The sequence below is a fragment of the Amblyomma mixtum genome, chromosome 2 (genome assembly GCF_055824585.1).
Source record: "Amblyomma mixtum isolate Tamu chromosome 2, ASM5582458v1, whole genome shotgun sequence".
Taxonomy (NCBI): Eukaryota; Metazoa; Arthropoda; class Arachnida; order Ixodida; family Ixodidae; genus Amblyomma; species Amblyomma mixtum.
In genome coordinates, this window is record NC_143013.1 from 11,415,353 (window position 1) to 11,443,184 (window position 27,832).

The 27,832-nt window shown below is 44.2% G+C and overlaps 1 protein-coding gene and 1 non-coding gene across 4 annotated transcripts; one reads left to right on the forward strand and one right to left on the reverse strand.

The window, feature by feature from the left end:
- Nucleotides 1–4,504: 4,504 nt before the first annotated feature.
- LOC149358411 (uncharacterized) lies at nucleotides 4,505–27,766 on the reverse strand. 3 transcript variants are annotated; one of them, XM_089570483.1, is made up of 16 exons: nucleotides 27,377–27,766; nucleotides 26,846–26,923; nucleotides 26,599–26,772; nucleotides 23,975–24,078; nucleotides 22,571–22,649; nucleotides 21,210–21,493; nucleotides 20,075–20,755; nucleotides 16,794–16,993; nucleotides 16,144–16,249; nucleotides 15,414–15,578; nucleotides 14,637–14,727; nucleotides 13,314–14,160; nucleotides 10,968–11,368; nucleotides 6,989–7,521; nucleotides 4,901–4,933; nucleotides 4,505–4,819 (listed from the first exon to the last, which is right to left on the reverse strand). In XM_089570483.1, exons 2-16 carry the CDS (start codon nucleotides 26,886–26,888, stop codon nucleotides 4,763–4,765), a joined length of 3,798 nt encoding a protein of 1,265 aa, XP_089426609.1. In that variant the 5' UTR covers nucleotides 26,889–26,923; nucleotides 27,377–27,766; the 3' UTR covers nucleotides 4,505–4,762. The 3 variants fall into 3 exon arrangements, with proteins under 3 accessions (XP_089426609.1, XP_089426610.1, XP_089426608.1); XM_089570484.1 differs by having other exon boundaries at nucleotides 22,571–22,610; nucleotides 26,846–26,958; XM_089570482.1 differs by having other exon boundaries at nucleotides 26,846–26,958.
- On the forward strand, nucleotides 18,084–18,155 carry TRNAT-CGU (transfer RNA threonine (anticodon CGU)). Its single transcript has one exon. It is a non-coding gene; the product is annotated as a tRNA-Thr (tRNA).
- Nucleotides 27,767–27,832: the final 66 nt, after the last annotated feature.

A 27,832-nucleotide genomic window follows, 5' to 3' on the forward strand; every position in this document is an offset into this window, starting at 1 on the left:
CTCGTTAATTAAACGTCTTCCAGACGATGGCGGCATTTCCCCCCTTATATTTTACAGCCTTGCCTGAACTACAGAACTTGCCTGAGGTGAGCAAAAGTAGCCGCAAAATATGAAGAAAAATATTTAGTGACGAGATCTTAAGGTATCTTGCCCTAAGGCTGCCCTGAAAAGTGCCTTTTTCGCACCGCGTAGCTTCAGAAGCCAAGTTTGAAATTTTTTACTCAGAAGGTTGACAGAGCAAGAAAACTTTTTTTATTTTTTCGGATAGTACAAGTTGCAGAGAGTTTTTGAAAAAATGCTGATGCGCGGAAAAAATTTATTGTGCATGCAATGAGGCTCCAAACTTGCAACTTTGCGAAGTGGCAAAAACGACATTCTCCACCTCTTGTGACATACGATTTTTTCTTGCAAAACTAAGGTTCATTCCTTTGTGTGGGCACATTTGCCCATCACATATAAAAAGTTCATTGAGAACAAAAAATTGTCATGGGACCTCGATTACCGTTCTTATTTCACGCCCATATATATATACCAGGTGTCCCAGCTAAATGTAACCAAGCTTTTAAAAGCACGGGGTGTTCTAGCCGTCTGAAACCAAATGAGGGTTGTTTAGAGTCGCGTGACCTAGTCCTGCAGTATTTTTTTCGTTCTTCAAGGTTGACTAATTAGTTAAGCTTAATTAACTAACTTTTTAATTATTGACTTGAGGAACAAAGTGTCAATGGAAAAGTTGTAGATCGCTTTGAGAAACAGCTTACTGAGACATTTGCAGCAAAGTAATATTTACGTAAAGTAGTTTACCGGGCTTTAACCGTAACCCGCACAATAAAAAAAAGCTTCCACATGACAACTGTGCCACTTCAACGTCCCAAGACGTGGCTTAAAAAATAAAATCCGTTTTTTCTGAAGTCCTCTCCTCGATGGGACTTTGGGTGCACAATGGGGCAGAGAAGTGAGACGTGACAACTTTCTTTTAAGGCCACTAAATGAAGCTACGTAAATCGTAACTTGACGGAAACAGCACTACTAGCGGTTTTTCGAGGGGATATAAAACTTTTGCATTGACACTTTCTTCCTGAAGTCAATAATTTAAAAGTTAGCTAATTAAACTGAACTAATGAATTAACTTTGAAGGGCGAAAAAAATACTCAAGACTAGGCCACGCGACTATGAACAACCCTGAGCTGGTTTCACTGGACTAGGACACTTCGCCTGTTTTAAAAGTTTGGTTACATTTAGCTGGGACAACCGGTATATGACACTCGAAAAAGGCTGGTCCTCCAGCCGAAACTTCGTGAATTAAATCCTGTTACGTTTTTGAATTTCTGGTGACTTTATCTATATATATATATATATATATATATATATATATATAAGCACTCAAGGGAAGGGGAATGAGGGGCTCGTTATTAATATGAGAGAAGCCAACAGCTACAGAAACCAAGGGAAAGAGGGGATTTTTAATTTATTTTTTGTGCTGTTGTTCGATTTAGAATATTACTGAATATGTTATCGCTTAACGCTAATTGATTACGAAAGCATAAGAAAAAAAACGATAATTCAGTAATATTCTAAATCGAACAGCAGCACAAAAAAAATAAATAATTAAAAATTCCCTCTTTCCCTGGGTTTCTGTGGCTGTTGGCTTCTCTCGTATATATATATATATACACACACACACACACACACACACACATACATATATATTAGAGAAGCCAACAGCAACAGAAACCAAGGGAAAACGGGACTTTTAAAAACATTTATCTACTTTGTGGTGTTGATCAATGGAGAATATTACTGAATATGCTATCATTTAAATATAATTGATTAGAAAAGCAGAAGAAAAACAACCACATGGGATGACAGAAGCCAACAGCCACAGAAACCAAGGGGCAGAGGGGATTTTTTTTTAGTTATTTGTTTTGTGGTGTTGATCAATTTAGAATATTACTGAATATGTTATCGTTTAAAGATAACTGATTAGAAAAGCAGAAGAAAAAACAACCACCTGCCGCCGGTGGGATCCGAACCCACGACCTCCGAATTACGCGTCCGGTGCTCTACCTCTGAGCTACGGCGACGGCTGTCAATTCTTCTGCTTTCGGGGGTATTTATGTTTACAAGTAAACTAACCTTGAGAGTGTTCATCAGCGCCACCCACGTTCATAAGCGGCGGACGTAGAACGTCCTGAGTTACCGCAGGTGTGACGTAGAACGTCATCGAACGGAGAGGGTGGAAGCTTCGTGAGAATGCTCTTATGCTTCCTAAGGCGTCAAGGCTGCCAGAATCGAGGCCCTCGCTAAGCAATTAAGCAAACAAGGGAAGGGGATGAGGGGCTCGTTATAAATATGACAGAAGCCAACAGCCACAGAAACCAAGGGGCAGAGGGGATTTTTTTTTTAGTTATTTGTTTTGTGGTGTTGATCAATTTAGAATATTACTGAATATGTTATCGTTTAAAGATAACTGATTAGAAAAGCAGAAGAAAAAACAACCACCTGCCGCCGGTGGGATCCGAACCCACGACCTCCGAATTACGCGTCCGGTGCTCTACCTCTGAGCTACGGCGACGGCTGTCAATTCTTCTGCTTTCGGGGGTATTTATGTTTACAAGTAAACTAACCTTGAGAGTGTTCATCAGCGCCACCCACGTTCATAAGCGGCGGACGTAGAACGTCCTGAGTTACCGCAGGTGTGACGTAGAACGTCATCGAACGGAGAGGGTGGAAGCTCTGCCCCTTGGTTTCTGTGGCTGTTGGCTTCTGTCATATTTATAATGAGCCCCTCATCCCCTTCCCTTGTTTGCTTAACCACATGGGATGCGTAATTCGGAGGTCGTGGGTTCGGTTCCAACCGGCGGCATGTGGTTGTTACTATGCTACTATACATAGTAGCATTGTCAGCGGTATAGTATATAACAGAATACAGCTAAGATGTGCCAACTAGCAGGCTGGGTAACTAATACTGAATAGCCAACTTTTTAACTATTAATGATAGGCTTGCTAATTATTGAGAGGCACGTAACCCGCCTTAAGTATATCCATCAGTTTTTAGCATTTCAAAAATGCGTTTACTGTTGGCGATGTGGCCCAACAAATTTTGGCTACATCGTGCCAAAACACAAGCGTTTTCGAGGAGCTTGCAGGCAAACTAACCTCTCCAGTGCACACAACTCGTCGAAATTGCCAAAAATTGTTGGACTATTGCACCGAGGGTAACCGTTTTTCAAAATTCTAAAAACTTATATGGATATTTACAGCAAGAGAAACACCAACACCTCTAGACGCGATTCACACGCTAGGTATTAGGTAATAGATACCGATCATAAATCATAAATACGCGAGCGCTGTTGATGGGAACGTGGCACTTTTGATGGTAGCGCTCGGTTTCTGGGGAAAAGATTGTGGGCCCCAAATTGTCACACTAGAATGGGACTGTGCAATATAGCGGTCGTGAGACGGATCGTCAGCCAACAAAAAGAAGGGTGCCTAAGGAAGTAGGTCTCCATATGGATGTCTATGGCATGGGTGTCTTATGGGAAGCGGCTATGCTATCGCTTTGTCACATGTAATCAGCGATCAGGTGTCCCCCTTTGGGTGTAATTTTTAGTAGACCATCATCATCATTCCAGTAGCCACAATGATGAATGACGTCTCATCGTACACTAGTTGCTCTTTTTTGTTGTGTGTTCATTTTGGCACAAAAACCCATACATCTAGTTCTTTGCCCTGGCTGATTTATGCATCTACATGGTATGGGGACTACTCTAGGCTTCGTCAGTCATTCATGCTGTTAATTTCTTCCCTCTTCTACCGTGAATGCGGGTACACCGTCTCACCAGAAAGGTGCACACGTTTCTGATCTGCCAGGAAGCAATAAACAATAAATACCTGGAAAGTCGAGGACCTGACGTATACATCTGACATGTTCTGCACCTGCCTCTAAAAAGGCAGAAGGGAAATTTTGCTTGCGAAGACTTGTTGAATGGACGGGTGAGAAAAACACTCGAAGCAGGCAAGGCAGATAGAAGGATGGTGAAATCGCCAGATTGTGATGGCTGTGACACTGCTGTAATGAGTCTATACGAAAGTATTTTATGACTGTTCGTTCCATCCAGAGACGATGCCCGACAACCACCGAAGTACAACAAATTTTCGTCTAGAGGGTGGTAAGGGGCCCATTAAATGGTGGTAAATAGGACTATACAGTAGGTACCTCAATAAAACCAGTAGTTGGGCTAGTCTGTTATCGTTGTGGAACTTTACCTAACTAAGCAGGAGGCACGTTGCTGCAAAAAAGTAAATCCGCTGTTTCTGAACCCACTTTACAACTTAACTAAAGAGGATTGTGCCTGGAATGAATATATATTACAAATTTTGCACAAACAATTCTAACTAGGAAGAAATTTTAATGTTTTCCATTATGATGGCAACACCACTGCCAAAAGTTTCAAAAGCATGAAAATGTCTTCAATATAAAAGTAATTACAAATTCAAACATTCAAACATTTCTTCAAACATTTATTTCTTGGTAAAAAGGACATTGAGCTTAAAATGTTGCATCCCGTCAAGTAAATACATTATTTACACATATGATAAAATCTTCCTTGGCCTGAAATTACATAAACAGTATTTCAGAAAATTTACAGAACAGCACATGCACATATACAGGTGTGTCCGACAGATAAATAATGGTTTATGTGCAGTGACCTGTACAAAGGCAGTTCTCAGTTCTTTGAAGGTGCAGCAATGAATGCAGCACTCAGTCCTGGTGTATCTTGTCCAGAAACTTGTTCACGTCCATGCTTTTCAAGTACTCCTGAAAATGGTCAAGAGAAGAGATGCTCAACACGATGCCCGAGAGAAATCTGTGCCTCACTGAAAGCAAACATTCTCTTACCTCATTTCTTGACTTTTTTGCCTTTTCTGTATTCTATATAAAAAAAAAAAGTAGTGTGTAAATTATTCCAACTCCTGTGAGTGTAAACACACAGTACTGTAGAACAATAATACCTGGCAATACATTCCATATCATATTTCGTTTATGTTGTCAAGATAGTACGTGCACGAAGCACAAAGTGACAACTTCTGGGTTTGGCAGTTCATCACTGAACACTCAGCCAAAGGCTGCCAGCAATAATGTTACTTTCATATCATAATTCATGCATTAGTGGTCAAAAATGCCAGTTCGTTCAGCTTACTTTGCTCAGCCCTTACACCTGTCTCAGAAGAAAAAAAATTTTTTTTAAGTGTTTCGGACTGCTTTAGTACGATACAATGAGCAAGGATGGCTCAAATGCTGAAGTATTTGAAAGTACTGTCAATGCAGCTACAGAAAATGGTTAAAGGGATACTGAACCAAACTTTTGGAGCTGCTCTTTTACATGTAAACAAGAGCTTGACTGCTAAAACTGATAAACGCGACAAGCATTTTGGCGAAAAAGGCGCATAACATGCTTTTTTTCGCGATTTATTGCCGTATCGTTGCACCTGGCGGCCGCCTGTGGAAGCTGCGACTAGACGCCATTACACCCACGCGCCCACCGTTCCCGCAGAAGCACGATTGCCATCGCGTCGGCCGCTTGTCGTCTGTCTGTCGTCTGCTCAAGGCGTACATAGATAAGTCAAGATGTTAATCGATGCTGTCTACATACCATAACCATATGCACGCTTACGTACGCTAAATGCAGCTATTTTTTCCGGACCTTACGCCATTTCTAACATTCTCACTTTTAAAACAGAAGCCCGACAATGTTCAGACTAGTGGCGCCATCTGGTGGTTAAGATGGGAACCATTGTTGTCAACAAACCGACGTCCCTCTTAGCCTAAAGGGGGCAGAATCGTCACTCTAAACAACAAAATAAAGCAAATTTATTACTCGTACATTTTCTTATGGGCGACAGGAGACGAAGAGAAAGACTGGTGGCCCATTTATGGCCACTAAACGCGCTGAAGAAGGCAGTAACAACGGCGAAACCAGTCCGAAGCGAGGCTTCATGCATTGAAGGGCGCCGCCATATCTGTCGCCGCGGGAGGGTGCCATGACGTCACGCTCTTCACCTCGCGCCTGCCAGGAGGGCTTGGCGTGCGTTCATGAAACATCGAAAATAAAACCATCCGCTGAAAAATATGCGCAGTGACGACTAGATTTCGGTGCAATCACATTCTGAGAATCTATTTTCAGCGTTTTTGCTCAATTTTAAGATTTTGCTTCAGTATCCCTTTAAGAAAGAGCTGCAGCACAACCACTTCAACAGAACTTCAGTTTTCCTTTTTAATTACACTTCAAGCCTGTTTCACATTCTGTGAGTAGCATAAAATGTGAAATTCCCCCTCATGTGCCGTGGTCAGAAAAGTTGTTTTATCTAAGTACTATGTCTATGGGAGCATGCCAAATTCATCATATTGCAAGTACCACTGAGAACTTCACTGTCAGCTATAGTGCCGGTTAAAGTGAGATCCAACATGTAAAGGATAGTGTACAACACTACAAAGAGGCTCTTCCTTTTTCAGAAGGATTCAGACAAGTAATCAGAAACTCTTAACAGCTTAAACAGTGATGAAATATGGCCCTATGTGGCAAGAAAATTTTTTTTTCCTGCTTGTGCCTTTCCTATCAGAAATGAAGAAACACTGTTTGTCCATGATAAAGCGCATTGGTATCCCATACCAGCATGCGTACACCATAGCTGGCAATTTCAATTACGCAACACAAAAAAAAAATCTTCAACAGCGATAACGCACTGTTTACTTTTTTCCACATTTGTACATTAAATGCTTAGCTTTCAGTCAGAGTTGATACCTCTGCTTGCCTTACATTGAATTGTACAGTCAGAATAAAAAAAAAAAAAAATTGCAAATGAGAAGTTCTAGTAAAAAAGCCAGACACCACTACTGAAACACACACACAGGCACACTAATCCATTGGTACAAGTCGGCTATCCAAATGGTTGGAAAGTAATACCATCCTGCAACACATTTACTTACGTGTGGCTTAGATTTTCTCTTCTTTGTCCCTGAATCCAGGCCAGAACTGCACTCTGTGTTTCTCAGCACACGATTCATGGCCCCTGTCAGACTAGTCCGAATTGTCTCTATCGTCATGGCGAGATTCTCGCTGGGGTCGCCGTCAGAGCCCCCATCAACGCTGCCTTGTTTGCTGGGGCGACTGCCACAACCACTGAAGTCCAGCACTCGGACATGACTCCTTGAAGTTGCATGCTTAGCAGCCACAGTGACCAGCGACTTAAGCCGGGGGCTCTTCTCGTTAGACCCTGTCGCACTAGAAGGCGAGCAGGGCAAATGCTGCGGAGTTCGTGGCTCGGAGGAGGCTGTGTGGTGTTCACTGGAGACGTAGCTAGAGCTTGCTAATGATGTGGATGGCTGCAACACAACACCACTTCCCACCACTTGTGCAGACACCGAGGATCCTGGCTGGCCTTCTTTTATAATTTCTTTACAAAGCTTTGCACCCCTTACACGTGTGCCCATTAAGTGGTTGTGCTTCACATCTTCCAAGCCTGAAATAGGAAGAAACAAGGAAAGACCCCTCAGGTTTGTTTCAACGCTTCTTTTTCAGAAGGATGAAAACATGCACACAAATGACCCAAACATGCCAGCTTTGCACACTACTTTTGGCAACTAACCTTCTGTAAAGGGTGCATAAAAAATGTACCACTTAATTTCACTTATCAGTTAAATGGTACCGACGTAAACCGGGTCAACAGTGTTAAATATTTAGGCATCACAATAACACAGTCATTGCAATGGGACACTCATATTAACACTATTTCCAATAAAGCATTCACACAGCTTGGCTTCCTGAGAAGAAAGCTGGTGGAGCTCCTTCAGATGTGAAAGTGAGTGGCTACAAAACACTTATAAGGCCAATATTAGAGTATGCAAGCACAGATTGGAATCCCAACTAAAAATATCTGAGTGATGCATTAGAAAAAGTACAGAATATGGCGCTCTGATTTGTGTAATCTAGCCTACTTTGCCTAAAATGAACCAAATGAATGCCCAAGGAGAAGAAAAAAATGAAACTGAAAACACGTGAAGAAACTACTGGAAAGCATCCTACACAAACATCTACAGTTTTACTTTAATTTTTTGCGAAGCAGTACTTCTTATCACGTGCCACTTCCAGTCAGCATTATAAAGTGCTCTAAGCCGCTGCTACTCATTCCCATCATTGCTGCTTTGCCTCATATTCACTGTTCTTGCAACATTCCATTCCAGACACATTGCCTTCTCCCAAACTTCATACTCCTACAATTTGCCATCTCTCCATGTTGCTTTTGCAGTCTGCCACCTCCTTAGTGTCTTGCTACTACTGCTCTTGTATGCTCACTCTAGTGTTTCCCTATTTTCCAGCCTCATGCTCCGGTCGCTGTGATTTGAATATCACGTCAATATATCTTTCCGGCATCTCCTTGTAGAGCACATACCAGAACCCACCATCCCCATCAGCCTGACTACGCCCACTGCAGGGCAAAGGCCTTTCCTATGCCTCTCCAATTAACCCTGCCCTTCGCCAGTTGCGGCCACCATATTCCCGCATATTTCTTAATCTCATCCGCCCACCTAACTCTCTGCCGCATCCTGCTACGCTTGTCTTCTCTTGGAATCCACTCCATTACCCTTGAGGACCAGCAGTTATTTTGCCTTTGCAATACATGCCCTGCCCAAGCCCACTTCTTGATTTCGACTAGGATGTCATTAACCCGTGTTTGTTCTCTCACCCACTCCGCCTGCTTCCGATCTCTCAACGTTACACCTATCATTTTTATCTCCATAGCTCGCTGGGTTGTCCTTAACTTAAGCTGAACCTTCTTTTGTTAGCCTCCACGTTTCTGCCCCATAGGTGAGTACCGGCAAGAAAGAGCTGTTGTATACTTTTCTCTTGAGGGATATAGGTAAACTGGCAGGCTTTTGGTCAAATTATCCACATATAATGCCTTTATCCCATATCAACCTAACAACACATTGACAAATGACTGCGTCATCCTCAAAAGTGGCTCCACGCTGCCACATCTCAACCCTGCCTACTCTGGCTCAGCCATGGCCTAGCTATGGCTTCTCTTCATTTTCATTCCTTGACAATCCACAGTCGCATTCTTCTGTGGACATGCATTGGGAATAGTGTACACCATGTTGCCGAACTATGCGTATGACAACTACAACGTATGGAAACACATCCGATAGAGTGGGCAAGAAAAGTAAAGAAAAATTATTTCCATGGTCCAGGCAGTAGTGCCCAGGACATTTAGCGGTTGATTGACATATGAAGCTACGAAACCTCATTGTCTTGAAAACATGCAAGCAATGCTGACTCAAGAAGGAGAGATGTAATGGCTGGAAGTATCTGACAAATGTTGACTGAAATTAACGAAAAAAATTAATCCAATAGTATTGGTGGGTGCAGTCAAAAGTTTCCTTCATCATCATCATCATCAGCCTGACTACGCCCACTGCAGGGCAAAGGCCTCTCCCATGTCTCTCCAATTAACCCTGTCCTTCGCCAGTCGCGGCCACCATATTCCCGCAAATTTCTTAATCTCATCCGCCCACCTAATTTTTTGCCGCCCCCTGCTATGCTTGCCTTCTCTTGGAATCCACTCCGTTACCCTTAAGGACCAGTGGTTATCTTGCCTTCGCATTACATGTCCTGCAATGTCCTGCAATGCCTCTGGCATTCAACATACTATATGCAATAAGGTGTTTGGGTTTTCCAGCTCTCAGTCAAGAGGCATCGTAATACATCAACAAATAAATGAAATTCGATACACCCATTCAATGAAAACATCAAGGCTTTTATAGACATAGAACAGATTTGGATGCACATTCAAAACAGCACTTTCGTTGATCACCGCAGCCCACTTTTTTAAAAACTCCAATTGCTCCTATGCATATTTGGTGGAAAGCTGAAAAATCGCTGAATAAAAGCAGCACAGAACAAATGAATCTGTGCAAGGCATTTTTTTTTTATTTCCTTTCAGCCAGAAATACATCACTAAGTAGAGTGGAATCGACTGAAATACTGATCATGCAATGTGCGAGTACCTGCTCTAGTAACCCTCTTGGCTGAGAGACTGTATTTATGTTTGCAAGCACTTGTTCACATCTCCTTTGCGCTTATAGGAAAGGTTTACAATAATAGCAGTAAAAAAAAAAAAAAAGACCAGCTTCACTGACTATCGCGAAAGCTAGTGTCAACAGCGAAGCTGCCTGGAGTTCCTTAATCGCAGGGCTAAGCTTCATAGAACTTCTCAAAGCCAGCAGATTGATTGGATGAGCGGTTATCTGTTCATGGCACGCTCTCTCCCTCTTCTGATCACTAGAACATATCTTTTTCTCGACTGGCATTACTGGGCTCATTTTTTTTTAAACACTCGTGACAAGCTTTTTGTAATGCAAATACCTTCAGTATCCCTCGAGTGGGCTTCTGGATTCACCCAACGATGCCGTGCCCGTTAGCGCGCCAATTCTCGCTCGCGCTCCCGACAGGCGGCTTCTTCTTCCGGAGAGCACTCGTCTATATATGCTCGCTCCTCCGAACCATCTGTTGGTCACGCACTAATTAACCTACTCCTCTCCTTGACTCCACCCACCTGCACTCCACGCATGCTCTCACCCGCGCCTTGGCTTCGCCCACCTGTGCCTGGCGCCCACTCCCCCCCCTACACTGCACTTGTGCTTGGCACTTGCTCTCCCCCTCGCTAGGCTAAACCCTTTCCACACTGCTACGCCGGCATTACCATGCCTTGTCCTTGAAAGCCTCGACCACGAACAGCTTCGCTGATAAAAAAAAAAGGAATTGGAAGTGAGCTCTCTACCTGCCCTTATACTTAAACGTCCCTTGTCATGCACACTGTGTTCATCCATAACGTAAAAGCCAATGAGCTTAATTTCCACCTTAGTCAAGTAGGACAGACCAGTATCTAAGGGAAACAACGGTCCTTACGCTTGAAGGCGGCCGGAGGCGAGGGCTGCGTAGGGAGGGGCCCCCTGGGCTGTAGCAGGGGAAGCCGCTTCTTGGCTATTGGCTTGTTGCCACTCTGCGGCACAATTTTCGTTACACTGCCACTGGACATCACCAACTGGCCACTCGCAGGTGTTGACACTGCGCCCGACATCACAAAACTGATGGGACTCATTGACGGCACTGTGCTGAAGACCATGTTCGGGTAGATGATGTTGGAAATGGTTGGCGACGCAGTGCTGGCGAGCAGCGGAGATTGTGTAAGTGTCCGCAGTTCTCCTGTCACACCGCTCGTACACAGCATGACCTGGCCGCAGTCTGGCATAATGACAACAGGGCTCTGGGCCTCGGCTGCTCCTGACAGTGGCGAGGGCACTGCAACGCTAAGAAGGGAGGGGACAGAAAAAGAAAGTAGGACTCAACACCTATCTTTCTTGGCAAACATCCAGATCACTGCCATCAACAAAACAATCAAGAGTAAGCAGGGCTGCTTTTGATTGAAAGTAGCAAGAACTCAAAAGGTGCCAAAGGAACAAGTCTCACACTGAGCTAGCATGCTTGCCATGCAAATAAGGAAGCTCGCAGCATTCCAAAATAGCAATCCACAAGTATATGAAATGTGTGAAGCTGCCAACCCTTCTCTAAACTGGTAACAAACGTTTGTAACTGGTGACACCTGCTAAAGAACTTGCATCAAGCACCTGCTTAGAATTACAGAATGTAGCTTGACTATCTCCATGAACATCGGGGCTACATCACCAAGTATCGGCTAGAATGAAGGCCAGTGGACCTTAGAGTTTTACTTACAATAAAGATTGCAGGTTCCCAAGAACTGTGTGTGACTGCATGCCTGTGATTTTACCGCAGATACAAAGACTCGGAACAGATCCTTAGCTACTCTCATCCTCCGCACAAAGGTGCATCTTACACAAGAGGGCCAAAGAAACAAAACAAGATATATTAGCAATGTGAGCTCAAGGCTAGCTCACACAGGCTTCTTCTGAGGTATGTGGGCTTGCCCACCTGGGAAGGGGGTCCAATGATAGAAAAAAAAAAAGAGTAAATTACTTACAAAATACAATGTTCTTTTTTTTTTTTTAGCGCGGTCAGTTATAAGATGGTTATGCCTCAACTGAAACGTAAGACAAGACACAATACTCAATTACACGGAAGTGCTTTAGCAAGCTATGCCGCAGTAATGCTAATTATCGCCTCCAACGAGTGCGGGTCACTAATTCAAAGCCTGGTCAAATGTGAAGCAGCTGAAATCGCTTAGAGAGCCGAATTCAACAAATGTGCACAATCGGATCTGACACAGCTGCAGATAGGACAGTGTTCTGCTCATGTCCAGCACGCAGCCACTTCCACCATGCTCAAAGAGATATTGAGGCCAACTCCATCCAACTGTTCTCGGTAGAATTCGATTCTATGGTTCTTTCTGGGTATGCTGATGCTTACCAGACAGTAAAAGACACATTTATTGCCATGAAAAATGCATTTCGAAATTTTCCCACCCCGTGACCCAACCTTGTGATGTCTACACAAGAAAAGACCCCGTTATTTTGAACTGAATGCTGGTGTAATTTGGCCTCTGAGATGTATATACAGAATACTGTGTCAATGCATGCACTTTAAATGCAAGATCAGCCGGTGACGGTGACATCTGTACCATTTTTTGGCCTTTTCTAGTTCATAAAAGCTGCTTTTACTGAATGTAGCATCTTTGTTGCTAGAAGGTGGTGATGTATTAATACAGACGAACCTCAGTTTGTCTTCAGGGTCCCTTTACTGCTGACCGGTGCCTCAAGGTATACACAAGCACAATCTAACTTGCACTTCAATTATGGAAAACCAGCCAAGCGAGCTGTTCGGCCCAGAATGCAGCTTCACTATTTGATGTGACAGTAAGCCTAAGGGTCTGACAATGACCATGAAGACCTTAGTGTGACTGATTCAAAAAATGTCTTGGGACGCATCACTAGACCAACAGATTTCTATCAAATTGATCACTGATTTCACCTAGCCAACTGTTTTCTAAATAACGGAAAGCTAAACTACTGTCTTAAACAGCACACAAGATGATATGCAATATCACCAATACCTTCAAAACAGACAATACAAGCAGATGAAGCATGCTTCTTGACAAAGGCATCACGGAAGGTTTTAAACTTCATGCTGCATCAGTGCTGATGATAAACACCTAGCTAGCAACAAAAAGGGTAAAGTGGACATAAAATGACTGCTTTCCACAAAGCATGGGAGTCATCAACACAACAGCAGTGCTTGGCACATGAAACGACAACAGTGCGTGACAAATATGGTACAGACCTATCTGTTTGGCACAGGGCCCTTCGACGCTCAGGTGAGAGGACCGAATCGATCACATCCTCCAAAGTCGCGCACTGCCTAGGCCTAGGACTTCTACCTGACTGCGGTGGGTCGGGAATGGAGATGCAGGTCACCGTTTCTCCATTCTCAGTCGCTTTCGAAACTATTTTCACCGTGGGCTTGAGAGGCGACAACACAACTCTTGGCAGCATCATTCCAGGCTCCCTCACCAACGACTTCAAGGGCACGCTCACAGGCACCCTGAATGTGCCATCGTGGGTCACTTTCAAAGGAGACTTGGGAATTGACCGTGGAGGCAAAGGTAGTTTCAGAGGGGACTGGGTCGTCGACTGCTTCGAAGGGGAAGTCTCTTTCAAAGGAGACCGGATCATTGAATGCCCCGTAGGTGAAGTCCTGGTATTAGTCTGGTTCACTGGGGCTACCTTGGCTGTCTGTGGCGGCGTTTTTGGTTTTCCTCGCGTGACTACCGGTGTCCGGCATAGAGCGTTTTCACTACTTGCAGGGGGACTGGTTGTGGCAGCAGGAGATGGGGAAGAAACAGGAAGGGGAGGAGCCGGTGGAGGAGGAGAAAGAGGGGGAGGAGGTTGCAGCACCTGCTTGGCTTGTGCACTCAGCCTAAGTGAACGTCTCGGTGGAGTTGTCGGGTGTGATTGGCGGGGTGATGCAAACAGGCTCATCAGCTGTGGTGTTGTGGGCTGAGAGGCAGGCCGCCGCGACTGGGACGGTGTCTTGGGACTGGAATTTCCTCTCTGCTGCCGCGATTTGGAACAACTCTTCGAAGGTGTGACGAGGACTCCGTGAACCTCGTTGGTTGTGTCCAGCCTCTCTGCAATGACAAACATTGCAGTAAACAAACAAAAGCGCACAGGTGCTTGTCTCGAGCTATATGCTGCGGAAACATAAAGTCCAAAATATGACAAAAATCTTGCACACACAGCTTCACTCCAGTTTGAGTCAGTTGCCTGAACATTGTTAATAAAACAGGCTCACGTAGTGTATTTGTAGTCAAAAAGTTGTATAGTACCAAAGTCAATACCCTCTGCTTGCCTGACCAACAAGTGACCGCATGACTCATTAAAGTTTTGAAAATAGGGGCCCTTATTCCTTAGTGGCTACAAACAGACAGCGGGTCACCAGTGTGCACCCAAAGCACTCCAAAGTGCACCAGATTTAGGGACTGCCCTTGGCTTTTGCCAGTTGCCAGGTTTCGCAAAGATGCACAGTCCGGCAGCCATCAACAATATGCATACTCAATGTCGGGTTGCTCGTTAGAAGAATTTTGCCACGAGTGCAGTAACTTACCACATATCTGGGCCAGGGCTGCCTCAAAAACAGGATCATTCTCAGTTTTGCTTAAAATATCCTTGATCAGAGAGTCTGGCATGGTGGAATCCTGGGACACAATGCGTATGCAGCAATAGAAAACTATGTCAGTGAAGCACACAGATGTTGAGGCATGTAAAAAAAAAAGAGGTTGCTTGTATATATATATCTACGTCATCTTCAGCTCAGTAACACACCCTGCTCACTGACAATACTGCGTAATAATAATACCTTACTAACAAATTAGTTACTTAATAAAAGACTATATGACTGATTGCCAAGAGAAGCCACATGCGAAAAACATCAACAGCCAGTTGGAGCCTAGGTACCATGTGGCAGTGTGCATCGAAGAAGCTTGGTTGCATTACATCTCACATGCCGTATTTACTCCGGTAATTTGCGGCCTCGTGTAATTTGCACGCCCCAAATTTATTACCCGGGCTTATAAAAATAAATTGTACTTGCATACTTTACACTCTCTGCTGCTGCAGAACACCAGCATAGATGCGGGTACATGCAAGGCAGGCTTGGGAAAATGTCATGGCTCTTCATGTCATGGCTCATACTCTTATGTCACGGATTACCAACGTGACCAAGAATCCACATTTGCCACCTTCGTTTTCGGTTTTTGAGTGAAAACAGCCACTTAGTCATTCGAATGCAGTCATATATCCAAACAGGCCAATTTCAAATTGCCCTCAGAGTCCCTTCGAGAGAGACTGGCGCACATCTGAAGCTGAGAAACGTGCTAATAACCTGGGAGGTCAGCATTTCTCGCGTGTCCACAGCAGCCTCTTCGGGAATCGCTTCTAATCGGGAGACGGCCCCCTCACTGCCGTCTGGGCCCACCACAGCCTGGTTTATGTTCTCCACTAACTTGGTCACAAACGGGTAGTTGTGAACCAACTCGTCAAGAAGGGCCTGCACAGGGAAAGAGAGCCGCAAACATGTTGTACACGTTATACAGCAGAAAAGCATCATGGCGAGAACTTCCCAGACTCCCCACTGCATCCTGAAAACTGGCAGACCAGTGCTGTCATGGTTGGCACACTCTTTCAATTGTTCACATCAAGTTGTAATAAAAATATATTCCCAGTATTTTAGGCCGAGCCCAAAATAAAAATGGTAGAGAAAAACAAGATTGCCGAGTGGTCCAATGAGATGACAAGTGCTGTTTAAGCAAATACATTAACAAACTCTGCACTGCTTTGATAAAAACATGCAAATATGTATTAATCACGTTTAAGCTAAAGACAAAGTAAAAATGGCACAGAAAACAAGCTTTCTTATTGGCCACACTGATTAACCAGTGCTTGCATTGCAAATATATTAACGAACTTGCAACAGTTTACAAAAAACTGTCATGAGCCCCCATTAACTGCACTTTAAGCCAAATACAAATTCCTAACTGGTTTCTTGGAACACCCTCAATGAATATATAAATGTGACATCAGTTATGATAGTGACAAAGAAACAGTGCAGTTACCGAAACTTCTCTAGACTCTTCAGATGAGGATGTGCCACTCCCAGAATCTGCAGTCTGTTTGCACGATGGAGAGATGCCAGCCAGAAGTCGACGCCTCGGTATGAGACTGCACACACAGATAGGTGATTACTTAACAGCTCTTTACAAGTTTGCCATGAACAACTGCTCTGGCCAAATAAAAGTGGACCAGAGAAGTGGCACAGATGCGTCAGGTGCTAGACTGAGCTAGACTACTAGCCATGGCTTTCACTTTGGACCCCACATTTTTGACACAAGACTCCGTTATACAGGATCCACTTCAGCAGCCGCTGAGGCTCCCTCACCAAACTGCAGCTTTAAAACCGTGAAAATGAGAGCTAAAGATAATAACAACAAGGAAAACACAAGAAATAAATAACAGATACAGTGACAGATACAAAGATACAAGTGCATTTTTCTTCAGTTCAGTCTATCTACAGGCAGCTTTTCTCCTGTTTGAGACTAACTGTTATCAAGAATTCCAGCCTTCCAATACAAACAATTTATTAGTTTTTATCCCATAAACAGAAGACATCAAGTAAGCCTTCCAAATTCAGCCTGCTGTTCCAGAATGCACGACCAAAAGACTAAAAGATGTAAAAGAAGCGACGAGAAATTGAAACATGAGAAACCTTTTGCGCCGTGGTGAATAGAATCGGTCGGGATCAAAGCGGATCTCTTTCACGGGCGTTGTGAGGGAAGGCTGCAGTGATCTCTCCTGAGCCAGGATGGCACGAGGTGAGTCCGGGTCCGGAAAGCGGGATGGCAGTGGGGGAACTCCGACGTTTTCTGGCGTCTCAAACATTGTTGGGCTTTTGGAGATGGGTGGATTCTGCAGACAGTTAATATTATTATGCAGCTTGTTCCCAAACCAGCTCTTGATAGGCATAAAAAGGAACCGTTTATGAAAAGCGAAGCTGATTTCATTACCTAGACTAGAAGTCTAAAACATGCAGCCCACTGGCCCCGCAACATTTCATCCTTTGTTATAGAACATCTGTTTTTTTTCCCTATCTACACCGCATCACTTTACAAATATTCATACCTATAGTTTGCTCACTGCATTTAAGAGTACCTTTTGCTGGGCTAGTCCTGTCAGTCTTTCTGTGTGGTTTGTGTAGAATTTAGCGCTGTTTTTACTTTCCTGAACACTGCTCACTGCATCTTAGTTTCAAGTCCGCCGTTAGATGGATGTGCTTTGCGTGAAACTTGAGGGGTTGTAACATTCTATGCTTGCACTATCCCCAGCTCTCACCATCTGACTTTTGCTACGTCCAAGGTGGCAAAAGAATTGATGCAGTGCCCTCTCCCTTTTACCTCCTCTCCCTTGTCCAGCTACTGGACAGTGGGCCTTAAAACTTGTCAGCACAGTCCATAAGACAAGATGAGTTTGAAAGCCCGGCCCAAGACAGCAAATCACTTAATTACAGCCTGAAACCAACGAATTTGATGTTACATTTAAAAGAAAGAGAAATCCATTCTACTTGCATGAATGCAACACAGGTAGCAAGATATCAAACATAAAAGTGACAGAACTTTAATGAGCACTATAATGTATGGCAACCATAGGAGCACTGAGAAGGACAACCAATGCTGTCTATCCAGGTCATTCCCCTGTGCCCCTTGGTTTCTGTGGCTGTTGGCTTCTTTCATATTTATAACGAGCCCCTCATTCCCCTTCCCTTGTTTGCTTAATTGCTTAGCGAGGGCCTCGGTTCTGGCAGCCTTGATGCCATAGGAAGCATAAGAGGGTTCTCACGCAGCTTCCACCCTCTCCGTTCGATGACGTTCTACGTCAAACCTGCGGTAACTCAGGACGTTCTATGTCCGCCGCTTATGAACGTGGGTGGCGCTGATGAACACTCTCAAGGTTAGGTTACTTGTAAATATAAATACCCCCAAAAGCAGAAGATTTAACAGCCGCCGCCGTAGCTCAGAGGTAGAGCACCGGACGCGTAATTCGGAGGTCGTGGGTTCGGATCCCACCGGCGGCAAGTGGTTGTTTTTTCTTCTGCTTTTCTAATCAATTAGCTTTAAGCGATAACATATTCAGCAATATTCTAAATTGATCAACACCACAAAATAAATAAATAAATAAAAAAAATTAAAATCCCCTGTGCCCCTTGGTTTCTGTGCCTGTTGGCTTCTTTCAGGTCATTAAAAGTTATCTACAATAAAATAACGCAATGGATGATTACTGTATACGGTAATGCAAATTTTGTAGTGCAGCTGATGAGGTATTTTAATTTCGTGACATACTGAGGTAAAAAATACATGTACAGCTATAAGCCACTCTGCTTTTTCTTTTTTTCCCCACACATACTCGTTTGGGCGGCGTGCTTTGCAGCAGCTGCCAGAGACGGAGTGAATCACATTCCTGTGCTCTTGCCATACCCTCCTCCTTCCATAGTAAACACCATCAGGGTGGTTATTGCAGTAAGCACCTGTAATCACATTCTAGTTGTCACAGGTAGTAACCCTCTTGGGGGGGGAGTGGCGTGACCACCCTCTTGTTATGCCAACAGCCTACGACACCAACACTCAATCGAAGGAACGCGCGCTTCACAGCTGAGCTGTAAAAACCTGAAATCAACACACTTGACAGTAGAGTTCCCCGTGTCATCTTTTTTTAAGACAGTCAACCCTTCACATGCACTGGTCTGCTCAGCTCACCTACCGTATAAACACGTGTAAGAGCCGCACCCGTGTATGGGACGCACCCCGTTTTCCCCAAAGGAAATGTTAAAAAAAAAATAAATCCATGTAAGGGCCGCACCCGAACTTTCCATGACCCAGGCGGGAATAGCCTTCTAAATGCTCGCGCCGTGGCCTCCGCAATCAGCTCTGGCTGCGAGCAACGGTGCGCTTGACCGCGGAGGCCACTCACATGCACATGAACTTCCAAGCGTCGTCCATGGATGGCGCCCGAGGTCGCAGTCATCATTATCATCGTCAACTTTTTCCTCCGCCGCGACCACGGTGGAAGATAAAATAAGATAAAGTATTCTTCCACCGTGGCCGCAACCTCCCGCTATCTACATCGGCATCAGTATCGCCAGCTCCAGCCTTTCGTTGCTTTTATGGCGTGTCCGCTCTAGTTGTGGTGGTTGTGGTTTCGCGTGCTGCCCCCCAAGCGTTGCAGTTTTAGCACAATGGGAGTCAGCTCTCGAACACGGCAAGCGTGCAGCGGGCACGGGAAATTCGATTTTGCTGAGGAGTGCATCCGATGATGGTGCAACTAAAAGGATGCACTGAGGAACACAAGCCGCAAAAAGCGCGCTTTCCGAGGCAAGCCGTGCGAGTTTCCCAAACTGGAAGAAGAGCTGCTTTGCTATGTAATGAAAGTTTGGAACAACGGCTATGCATTGACAGCGGACATGCTGTGCGGCTTGTTGAGGGATGAGCATGCACCAGAGCAAAGCACCAGCTCGGAGTCAAAATACTCTGCAAGTGACGACTGTACGCAGAATAAATGCCGCTCATTGCCTGATTTGTGTGTTTTTACTTTAATTTTTTTTTCCGCACATCGCGTGTATGAGCCACACCACAAAAAATTGGCCCTCGAATCTTGAAAAATAAGTGCGGCCCTTACACCCGCTTCTACGGCATTCAGTGACATGAACATCCATGCACCTGAACATTTGTACACATGAATGTTTGCATTTCACAGTGATAAGTGATTGCTATATGCTCAGAACTGAATCTGCCCAGTTGACATAAAAAAAAACCCAGAGAACTTGCAACAGTCTAAGCAAGACACAAAATATGCGTATGGCGTAGGAAACAAGGCTTACATCACAACCTGAACAAATATCTAATGCTAGCAGCCTGGTCAACGAGTAATGACAGAAATTCACAACGCATTTCAGTGCTTGCAAACCAATAGCACACAGGTGTTAACAGTCTCACTCACCGGTGTCTGCTGCATTGGAGATGACGATGCCGCAGCAAATGACACAACATGTGAAGCAGCAGGTGCTGACGAAGTCGCAGCTGTGCAAGCCACTGATGTGGCGCAAGCTGCTCCAGCACCTGCCGCACCAGGTTCCGACGACAACGGAGAAGGGCCCCGCGAACTGCCATCAACATCAATCTCTTCACTGGCTTCTGTCCGGGTCTCCGCTGCAGCCTCAGAAACTTCAAAGCCTTCACTTTCTGGTTCAGTGGCCACCATGGAGACATCGGCTGCTGAGCTGCTGTGCCGACTCTCGTGGTGACGGCCCTCCCTACTTTCAGGACGATGCGCAAGGTCCGAGCCAGGTTCAGACCGCCAGCCACTTGGTTGCTTCTCTGCTGCGTCGGGAGCTTCACTGCTTGCAGGACTTGGCTGCCTCGAGTCTGAGGAATGATCATCACTTCTCGTTTCTGGTCGCTTCCGAAGATCGATGCCAGAGTCTCTCACAGGCTCTTCATCACTAATGAAAGGGTTTCGAGGCGGATACAGTGGCGGCCTCGGAAATGTGTTCATGTAGGCCAGAAGGCGTTCCTCATATGTGACCAGGTGCGAATTGGCCAAGTGGCTGGGTGGATGTGTGTAACAGCATCCCAGCGTAGACGTTTTGATGGGTTCAGGATGGCAGCTGAGGGTCGACACCTGAAATTCAAGCAAAACAATGGAACAGTAAAGGTTCAAAGCACAGAAAAGAAGGGCAAACAGCAACCCTGATGCCAATAATTGTGAGAAATACAATTCTGAGGGATTGTTCCTTCCAGGCTGTATAACATTGTTTAGCATTATGTGACAATATGTGGCATGAAGGGTGTCGACTGTCGAGCAACTCGTTTCTGTGTGACAAAGATTTGCTGGGCTGTTACACAGCGTTCAGCAAAAATATATATATACAATGACACATCTAGATGCCTTTGGTTAAGGCATTGCATGTGATAAAGCTCTTATCTCTCTTGCACATCAGCAGTTATTGTAACGAGCTACAATGCTGAGACTTGTACTGTGTGCCGTTTGCACAACAAGGTGCAAAAAAAAAAAACACGTAAAATAATTCAAAATAGGTAGGAAGCAAATTAATACAACAAAATTCTTGCCATACCCCCACATCCTTTTCAGGAGGCTCGAATCTCGCCAGGCCCCCAGGCAGTTGCTTTGAGGGCGTTTTCTGTTTCAGTGCACTCGCAATCGAAGGTGGCAGCAGAGGCAGTGGTGGCAGGTGGGTATGGACATGATAGTTGAGGGTGTCACCATTGGGATGTGGATGGAGGTGCGGCTGCTGAGGTGAAGATGAGTGATGTGCTGGCGGAAACCCACTGGACGTGGTCAGTCGAAGTGGTTCAGGCAACTGCGTGTCTCCATGGTACGGCTGCTGAGGAAGTGAACCTGCACACAAAAGCAATTTCCTACCAGTGTATATCAAGGCAGGACAAAAGGAGATGCAAAAGAAAAGAAAGAATTCTGGAAAATACTGAAACTGTGGTGTGGCGATTAGTTCCTGATTCCAAGCCTTTCAACTTCTCACGTTCACTGAACATGTGTGGCATGTCACTGATATGCACATGTAGCACAAACATTAAAGGAAACAAACAGTCAGTTTGAGCACAAGAACAAATTTGGTTGTTATGTCTGCAGTAAATTAAAAATGTCTTGCAGTTATTATATGTTCACAGGAGGACTACAAAAGCACGCTTGTCGTTCAGACTTATGGAGTGATCACTGGTTGCATGCTCATGCTGCGTTCTGTTTAATATTGGAGCTGACTGTACATCACTGAATACAGTAAATCCCGCCGATTACATTTCCTAAAAATTCGGGGGAAAATGTATGATCCGGAAGAACGTACGGTCTAAAACCAATATTTTGAAAAATGTGACTAAGAATGAAGAACAAGGGCATCTATTGACACTTTCACTTCCTGTAAAGGTAGATTAGCGCTTGTTGGCACGAGAGAGCTTCTAGGGTCCTTTTACACTTATAGTGTGTTTGTGTTGCCGCTAGAGCGGAATAGACTTGGCAACATATCCACGCCCGCAACAGCGGGGGTGAAAGCTGGAACCGTTTGTTGTCGCCCCTGTAGTTTTCGGATGCTTCGCCCCATTGCACATGTGCCCAGCAGAGAAGCCACTCTGGCAGCTGACTTCCACAGGGCCTCTGATCATATCGCTGTGCCCCCAAGCTTGGCCCGCTCGTATGTTCGTGAACGTTCAGACGGTCATTAAACATATCATAAGGTCAGAATAAGTGAAATTTTGAACGTAGAGGCTGGGTAATCATATTATCCGTGAACATTATAATCAGAATAAAAGCTGAGGAACTCTATGGGAAATTTTTACTGCTTGCAATTTTGAGCATAGGAGCCGGAAGTCTGCACGAGCAGGGAACATAACAACATTCTGAATTAAAACTGAGCCAAGGAGTTCCATACACAAATAACAGAAAAGAATAATGAGAAGTTTTTACCTGAATGGACGTCGTTTCTGCTAGCAGATGAAGAGGCAGTCTGCGGAGGTAGTGGAGAAAGGATGTCCGAATTCCTCCTCTGAAAATTTCATTTTTAGGGTGAAACGCAAGCTACCTATATTTCAATGACAAAAGTGTCAATATGAGAGGGAGACACGGAGAATCAATGTAATTTCACATCAATAGCCTTAGCAAATATTAACATCTATTCACTGAATTCACTGTAATATTTACAGTGATCTATAGTAGTCTCGGAAGAATCACATGTATACTGCATACAAGTCATTTTTCAACAAGAATGCTTGAGGAAACCCCCAGTTAGCATTCTAAGACCCTATCAGCATGATATGCGTGAAAATATGACCACACGTGGAGACTAATAACAAAAGCAGTTAACTCACATACAGCCTTTATGAACCTCAATTAGGCGCATAAAAGGTACCAGTAAAAGACATCCCCATGGATCAGCTATCCTGGGCAACCAGAAATCATAGGAGCTGATGACACCATATATTGCAAAGGTTGACATGTATACTAGTAATGACAGATTTGCTAACTTTTTACAAACCCAATGCACTTTCATTTCACAAGCAGTTTATGCTCATGCATTTTTTCCAGGGTCTTTATATAATGTGACCACAACTCATTACCAGATATGCTGGGATGCAACTGACTTCAGCCAATGTGCCTCTCTGAACGATCACAGCAACCACCACATTTATTATGACACCTTTTAAAGATTCCTTCTCAGGCACATCTGCCTTGCTTACTTCCACTAACAACATTTTGAGGTCTTGCTTATAGCCCAACTTGTTTTTGCAGAGTACATGAACATCTGTTGTCGCATGCCCTTAAGGATGAGTGAGCTCTCAAGGAGCACAGTAGACCAACACTGCCATCTGATGAAATGATGAAAAACTGGAATGGCCAAGCCTTCTGCTTGGCCTTGCTGATGCTGCTTTTTTGCAACAGGTGGAGACACCAGTACACACTGTTGGCCAAACTTGCTCTTTCAAAGGCCAGTCCTGCATGTGATAGCGATTTATTTCTACTGCACACAAAGACCAATTACCATTGCCTGATGCCTTAATACGTGAAGTAGACCTCAAAATTTAACCACGAAAAAATTTGCGCGCAACAAACCAGCAGTGCGGGAGAGAAATTTCAAAAGGTCTCAAAACATCTAAAAGCTAGAGGACAAAATTTTTCACAAGTGACAGCTCCAACTTAGCCTCACAACTGTTGTCAAGTTCAAAAAAAGCTTGCAAAGAAACTTCCATAATGCCAGGTGTCCTTCCTGGCTGGAGGATGGCTTTTCATCAGGATAAAACAAAAGCCATTTCACTGACTCGCTCTCTTGTACACCCGCGCACGTGCATGCACAACCGCATGTGTGTAACTCACACTGCTATCCACTGGTATAGACTGGATATGCGAGAGGACGTCTCTCAGCAGGGTCGACAGGTTTTGAAGGTCTGGCACTAGTTCTCCCGACGAGCTGGTCGTTCCTGGAGAGAAGTTTAAAAATTCAAAAAGAATAAGAACAAAATCAAAATGAACAATGAAATACCAAGCTATTCCCTCCAGTCATATGTCATGTTACAGGGCACCTTATTCTTACTGCAATACAGGCACAGTTAACCTTTAGGCATAGCTTTATGATCTGGTGACCCCATTTTTAGCTTTCGTTTTGTAGAAAATCATCAATAATACAGTAAAGGCATGGATGGACTCCGTGAATATGCAATCAACTGGGCCCAGTTTTCGCACTTTTATTAATTACAGTTTTTGAACGTCTCATGTGACCTCAAAATCAACTTGTGATGTCACAGTAAGCATTTGGCTGCAGAACTTGAAACTGCATAGAACAGATCCAATTATAAACCGTTTACCGGGCGCTGCCAAATTCCACACTGTGATCCATGCTTATTAATGCTTGCACATAATCCCAAAAAAACAACACACAACAAAAACTTCTTGTTTCCACCCATTAACTGCCAAAAGTAATATATTCTCAAAACTGTAAATAGTAAATTGTGAGGTTTAACATCTCGAAGCGATACGTGGGCTACAAGGGATGCTGTAGTAGAGGACTCCGGATTAATCAGACCATCTGGGGTTCTTTAACATACGCTGACATGACACAGTGGATGACACAGTGCTCCACTGAAATGTGGCCACCGCCACCGGGATAGAACTCGTAACCTTAGTATAAACAGTCAAAAGCTAAAGCCACTGTCTAATACTACTGTCTAATACTAGCAGTTGTAGCTAATACTACAACTGCTGAAGTGGCTAAAAGAAACCTTCTCTTTCACTTATATTTCAACACAGACTGAGATTAAACAGGCTAGGTAGCTTTCTGCAAACAATACAAAAGTGTCCCCGCAAAATTTACTGCCTTCCAAAAGCAACATACACTATAAGCTCACAACGTATCCCCAAACCATTCAAATTACTCTAACAGCACATTCACAATGTGACCAAGGTGAGATTAATCAAACTCATGTAAAAACCTGCCACTGCAGAACAAGTGTCGGTGCTGTAGAGCGAGCCAAAATTTCAGAAAATCAGCAATGACTTGCAAAAACTACCTTTTTCAATGTGAAATGCACAGAACATACAGATTACATGGAAAATATACTTGTTGAGAGTAATAATCAGCAATTCACGGCCACACTTTCTATGACCATCATACTATTTTACACACATAATAACCTCCTAAGTAGCAAATATGCAACAACTACAAGTGTAATAGCAATAACACAAGATGCATTAATACCGCAATGTGTTATTTCTTACAAACAACTTTCGAGGAGCTGGCAACGAACTTTCTTGTTGAAAAATTGCCACTTCTTGCAGTGCAAAGTGTATAATGAACTTTCTTAGGCAACTGGCATTTACATCGTTTTTTTCTATCAACAAAACCTTATTTTTCAAGAGTTTGTGACACCTTTAAAATGTAACTGCTTTCTGTACACATCTAGTTCATACTGAGATCAACTGCACAAATGCTGGCTTGCTGTCTTTGCTCAGCAATGACAACCTTGATTTTCTTGTCCTCCTCATGTCAATTTTCTATTAGCTATTTGACGCGCCAACAACAAGAACAATCGACCCGAGTTGAAGTGGGTTTCGATAAGTTCTGATAATATTATCACAAGCTACTTCAACTCAGATTTAACAAATATGTAAATACAAAAAGAAGGCAGTGTCCATTATGCCAGCAGCATCACCTGTCTGGAATACTCCCAACACTCACCTCTCGTTGGCTGCTTTGGGTGAAATTAAGAGCATTGTTTTTGCTGCAGCTCCTCTTTCTCCAACCACTGCTTAGCAGCAGTAATAAACTTTGCTATTTGAAAAAGTAGCTGGGCCCCCAAATTGCAGACCCCAGTCCAGCACTGGGGCTACCACCAACTTAGGAGCTTTGGACAAATGTTCAGACATGTGAAGTGGTGAGTAGCTGAGCATCCCACTTAGCCCTGCATGTGGACTGCACACCCCATCAGAGCTTCTGGCTACTTCAGCTGAAAGCGCAAGCAGCGTTCACTGCTTTCACTTTCGGCTGTGTCAAGCTGTGTCTGTTAAGTGGACAACAAATTGCTTCTTAGCTGACAAAAGTGACAAAAATGGCAAAGGAATTGTTCTCACGACCCCCTACATAGCTGATCTTTGGCAAGTGCATAGTCAACGCGACAAAAACTACAGGTTCCACTCAGCAAGCTCATACTAGTTACTTTCATGCAATAAAGTTTGTTACTACTACTGAACAGTGTTTGGGGGAGTCAGGGACCGCGACTAATGAAAAAAAGAACAAAGATTCCATTCAGCAAAGGACCATATCAAAAGTGAGTGCTAAAAGAATTTCAGTCAAGATTCTACCGGCTGCTGACAGAATTGACACTGCCCAAAGTACAAAAGAACAAGATACATGCATTATACTGCAACAGTGCTCCAATTTTCCTTCAATTACCCCTGTAGAACAAGTTTCAGGGACATCAAAAACATATTACACGGCTACATACCGTGAGTTTGGGTGATCTGAAAGCCAGCATCAAGAAGTTGCATAAGGTTTTTCCCACCAATGGTGGTTGGGTACTCCCTGCCTCTGCGGGCGTATTCGGCGTATTCCTTCAAGTCGGGGCTTTCTCTTAAAAAAGTTTCCCATGTCGAGTGGCATCCTGTAGCTTTCAGGTAACCTGCAGCCGAAACCGCGTTGACATAAGACAACATCCTGCGGCCAAAAGAGCCAGCGGCAGCGAAGGTACTTACCAAGAACCAAACGAGCGATTTCAGAAGGCATCAAATACTCCATGGTACTTTCCGTTTTTGGTGCGCAAAGCACGCTAACTGGACGAAAGAAGCCAATCAGAACTTAACATACCCTGCGGACAATAGAAAAACACATATATCGCCTTCCGACCAAGTTGCGCGCAGCCAACAGCGGTGAAGAATGTGAGAACACTGGGGATGGAATAACACGCCTGGGCTGTATCAGCTCCAAGGCTAGCCATCAAGTCACGAATGAGATTAGCCAGGTTTGTACGCTGTTACATGCTATGTTACTGCAACATCTGCACGTCCGTTCACGCTCTTATCACTTTAATAACTGCCTCTAGCATCACTACACGCATGAGTTTGTTCGTGCTGGGAAGTGACCCCAAACGAGGATTCGCGCCATGGGCTTAACTACGGTCAGCGAAGACACGCAAAGCTGTTAAGTTCAGAAGTGCTTATGAAGTGATCGGAAGTAAGAAATGAGTACATAGTTAAATTAATTTGGAAGCGAAAATTCATACTTACCCAACGTTGCCCCAGTTCTGGTCGCTATCGACCTACAAACTCACATGTTTCAAGCATCCCTGAACTTCCCACCACAAAAACAACCGAAAGCATGCATAGCTTCCCCGGATAGCTTGCATAGGCCAGCGACCACAGCGGCTAGAAACGGCGCGTAAACGGCTGACTTGGTCGAGACAGAGCTATGACAGGAAACTCAGCCGAACAGTTAACCAGCATTTTACGGTTAGCAGATTATCGCGCTACGAGATGACAACGATCTGTTGGTGCTGCCCAAGGCTCTTCGGAACATTTTACTATTTTACCCACTTTAATTCCCATGTTAATTCCTAATACCGCAGCGTTTTGCAATTTCGGTGCCGCAAATGGCGCAACAATCTGTGAGCTTCCAACTTTTGCCGCACCGGGGTTATCGCAAATGATTTGATTAAAGAGCTTGAGTGAGAAAAATTGACAAAG

What these genes read in the sequence shown, in the direction of transcription:
- LOC149358411 (XM_089570483.1), bottom strand. Translation starts at nt 26,888, where the DNA reads ATGGAGTATTTGATGCCTTCTGAAATCGCTCGTTTGGTTCTTG. An exon ending in TATTCACCACGGCGCAAAAG is followed by an intron (nt 16,250 to 16,793) that starts GTTTCTCATGTT and finishes CTGTGTGTGCAG; the next exon opens with TCTCATACCGAGGCGTCGAC. An exon ending in AGAGAAAATCTAAGCCACAC is followed by an intron (nt 4,934 to 6,988) that starts GTAAGTAAATGT and finishes TTTTTTATATAG; the next exon opens with AATACAGAAAAGGCAAAAAA.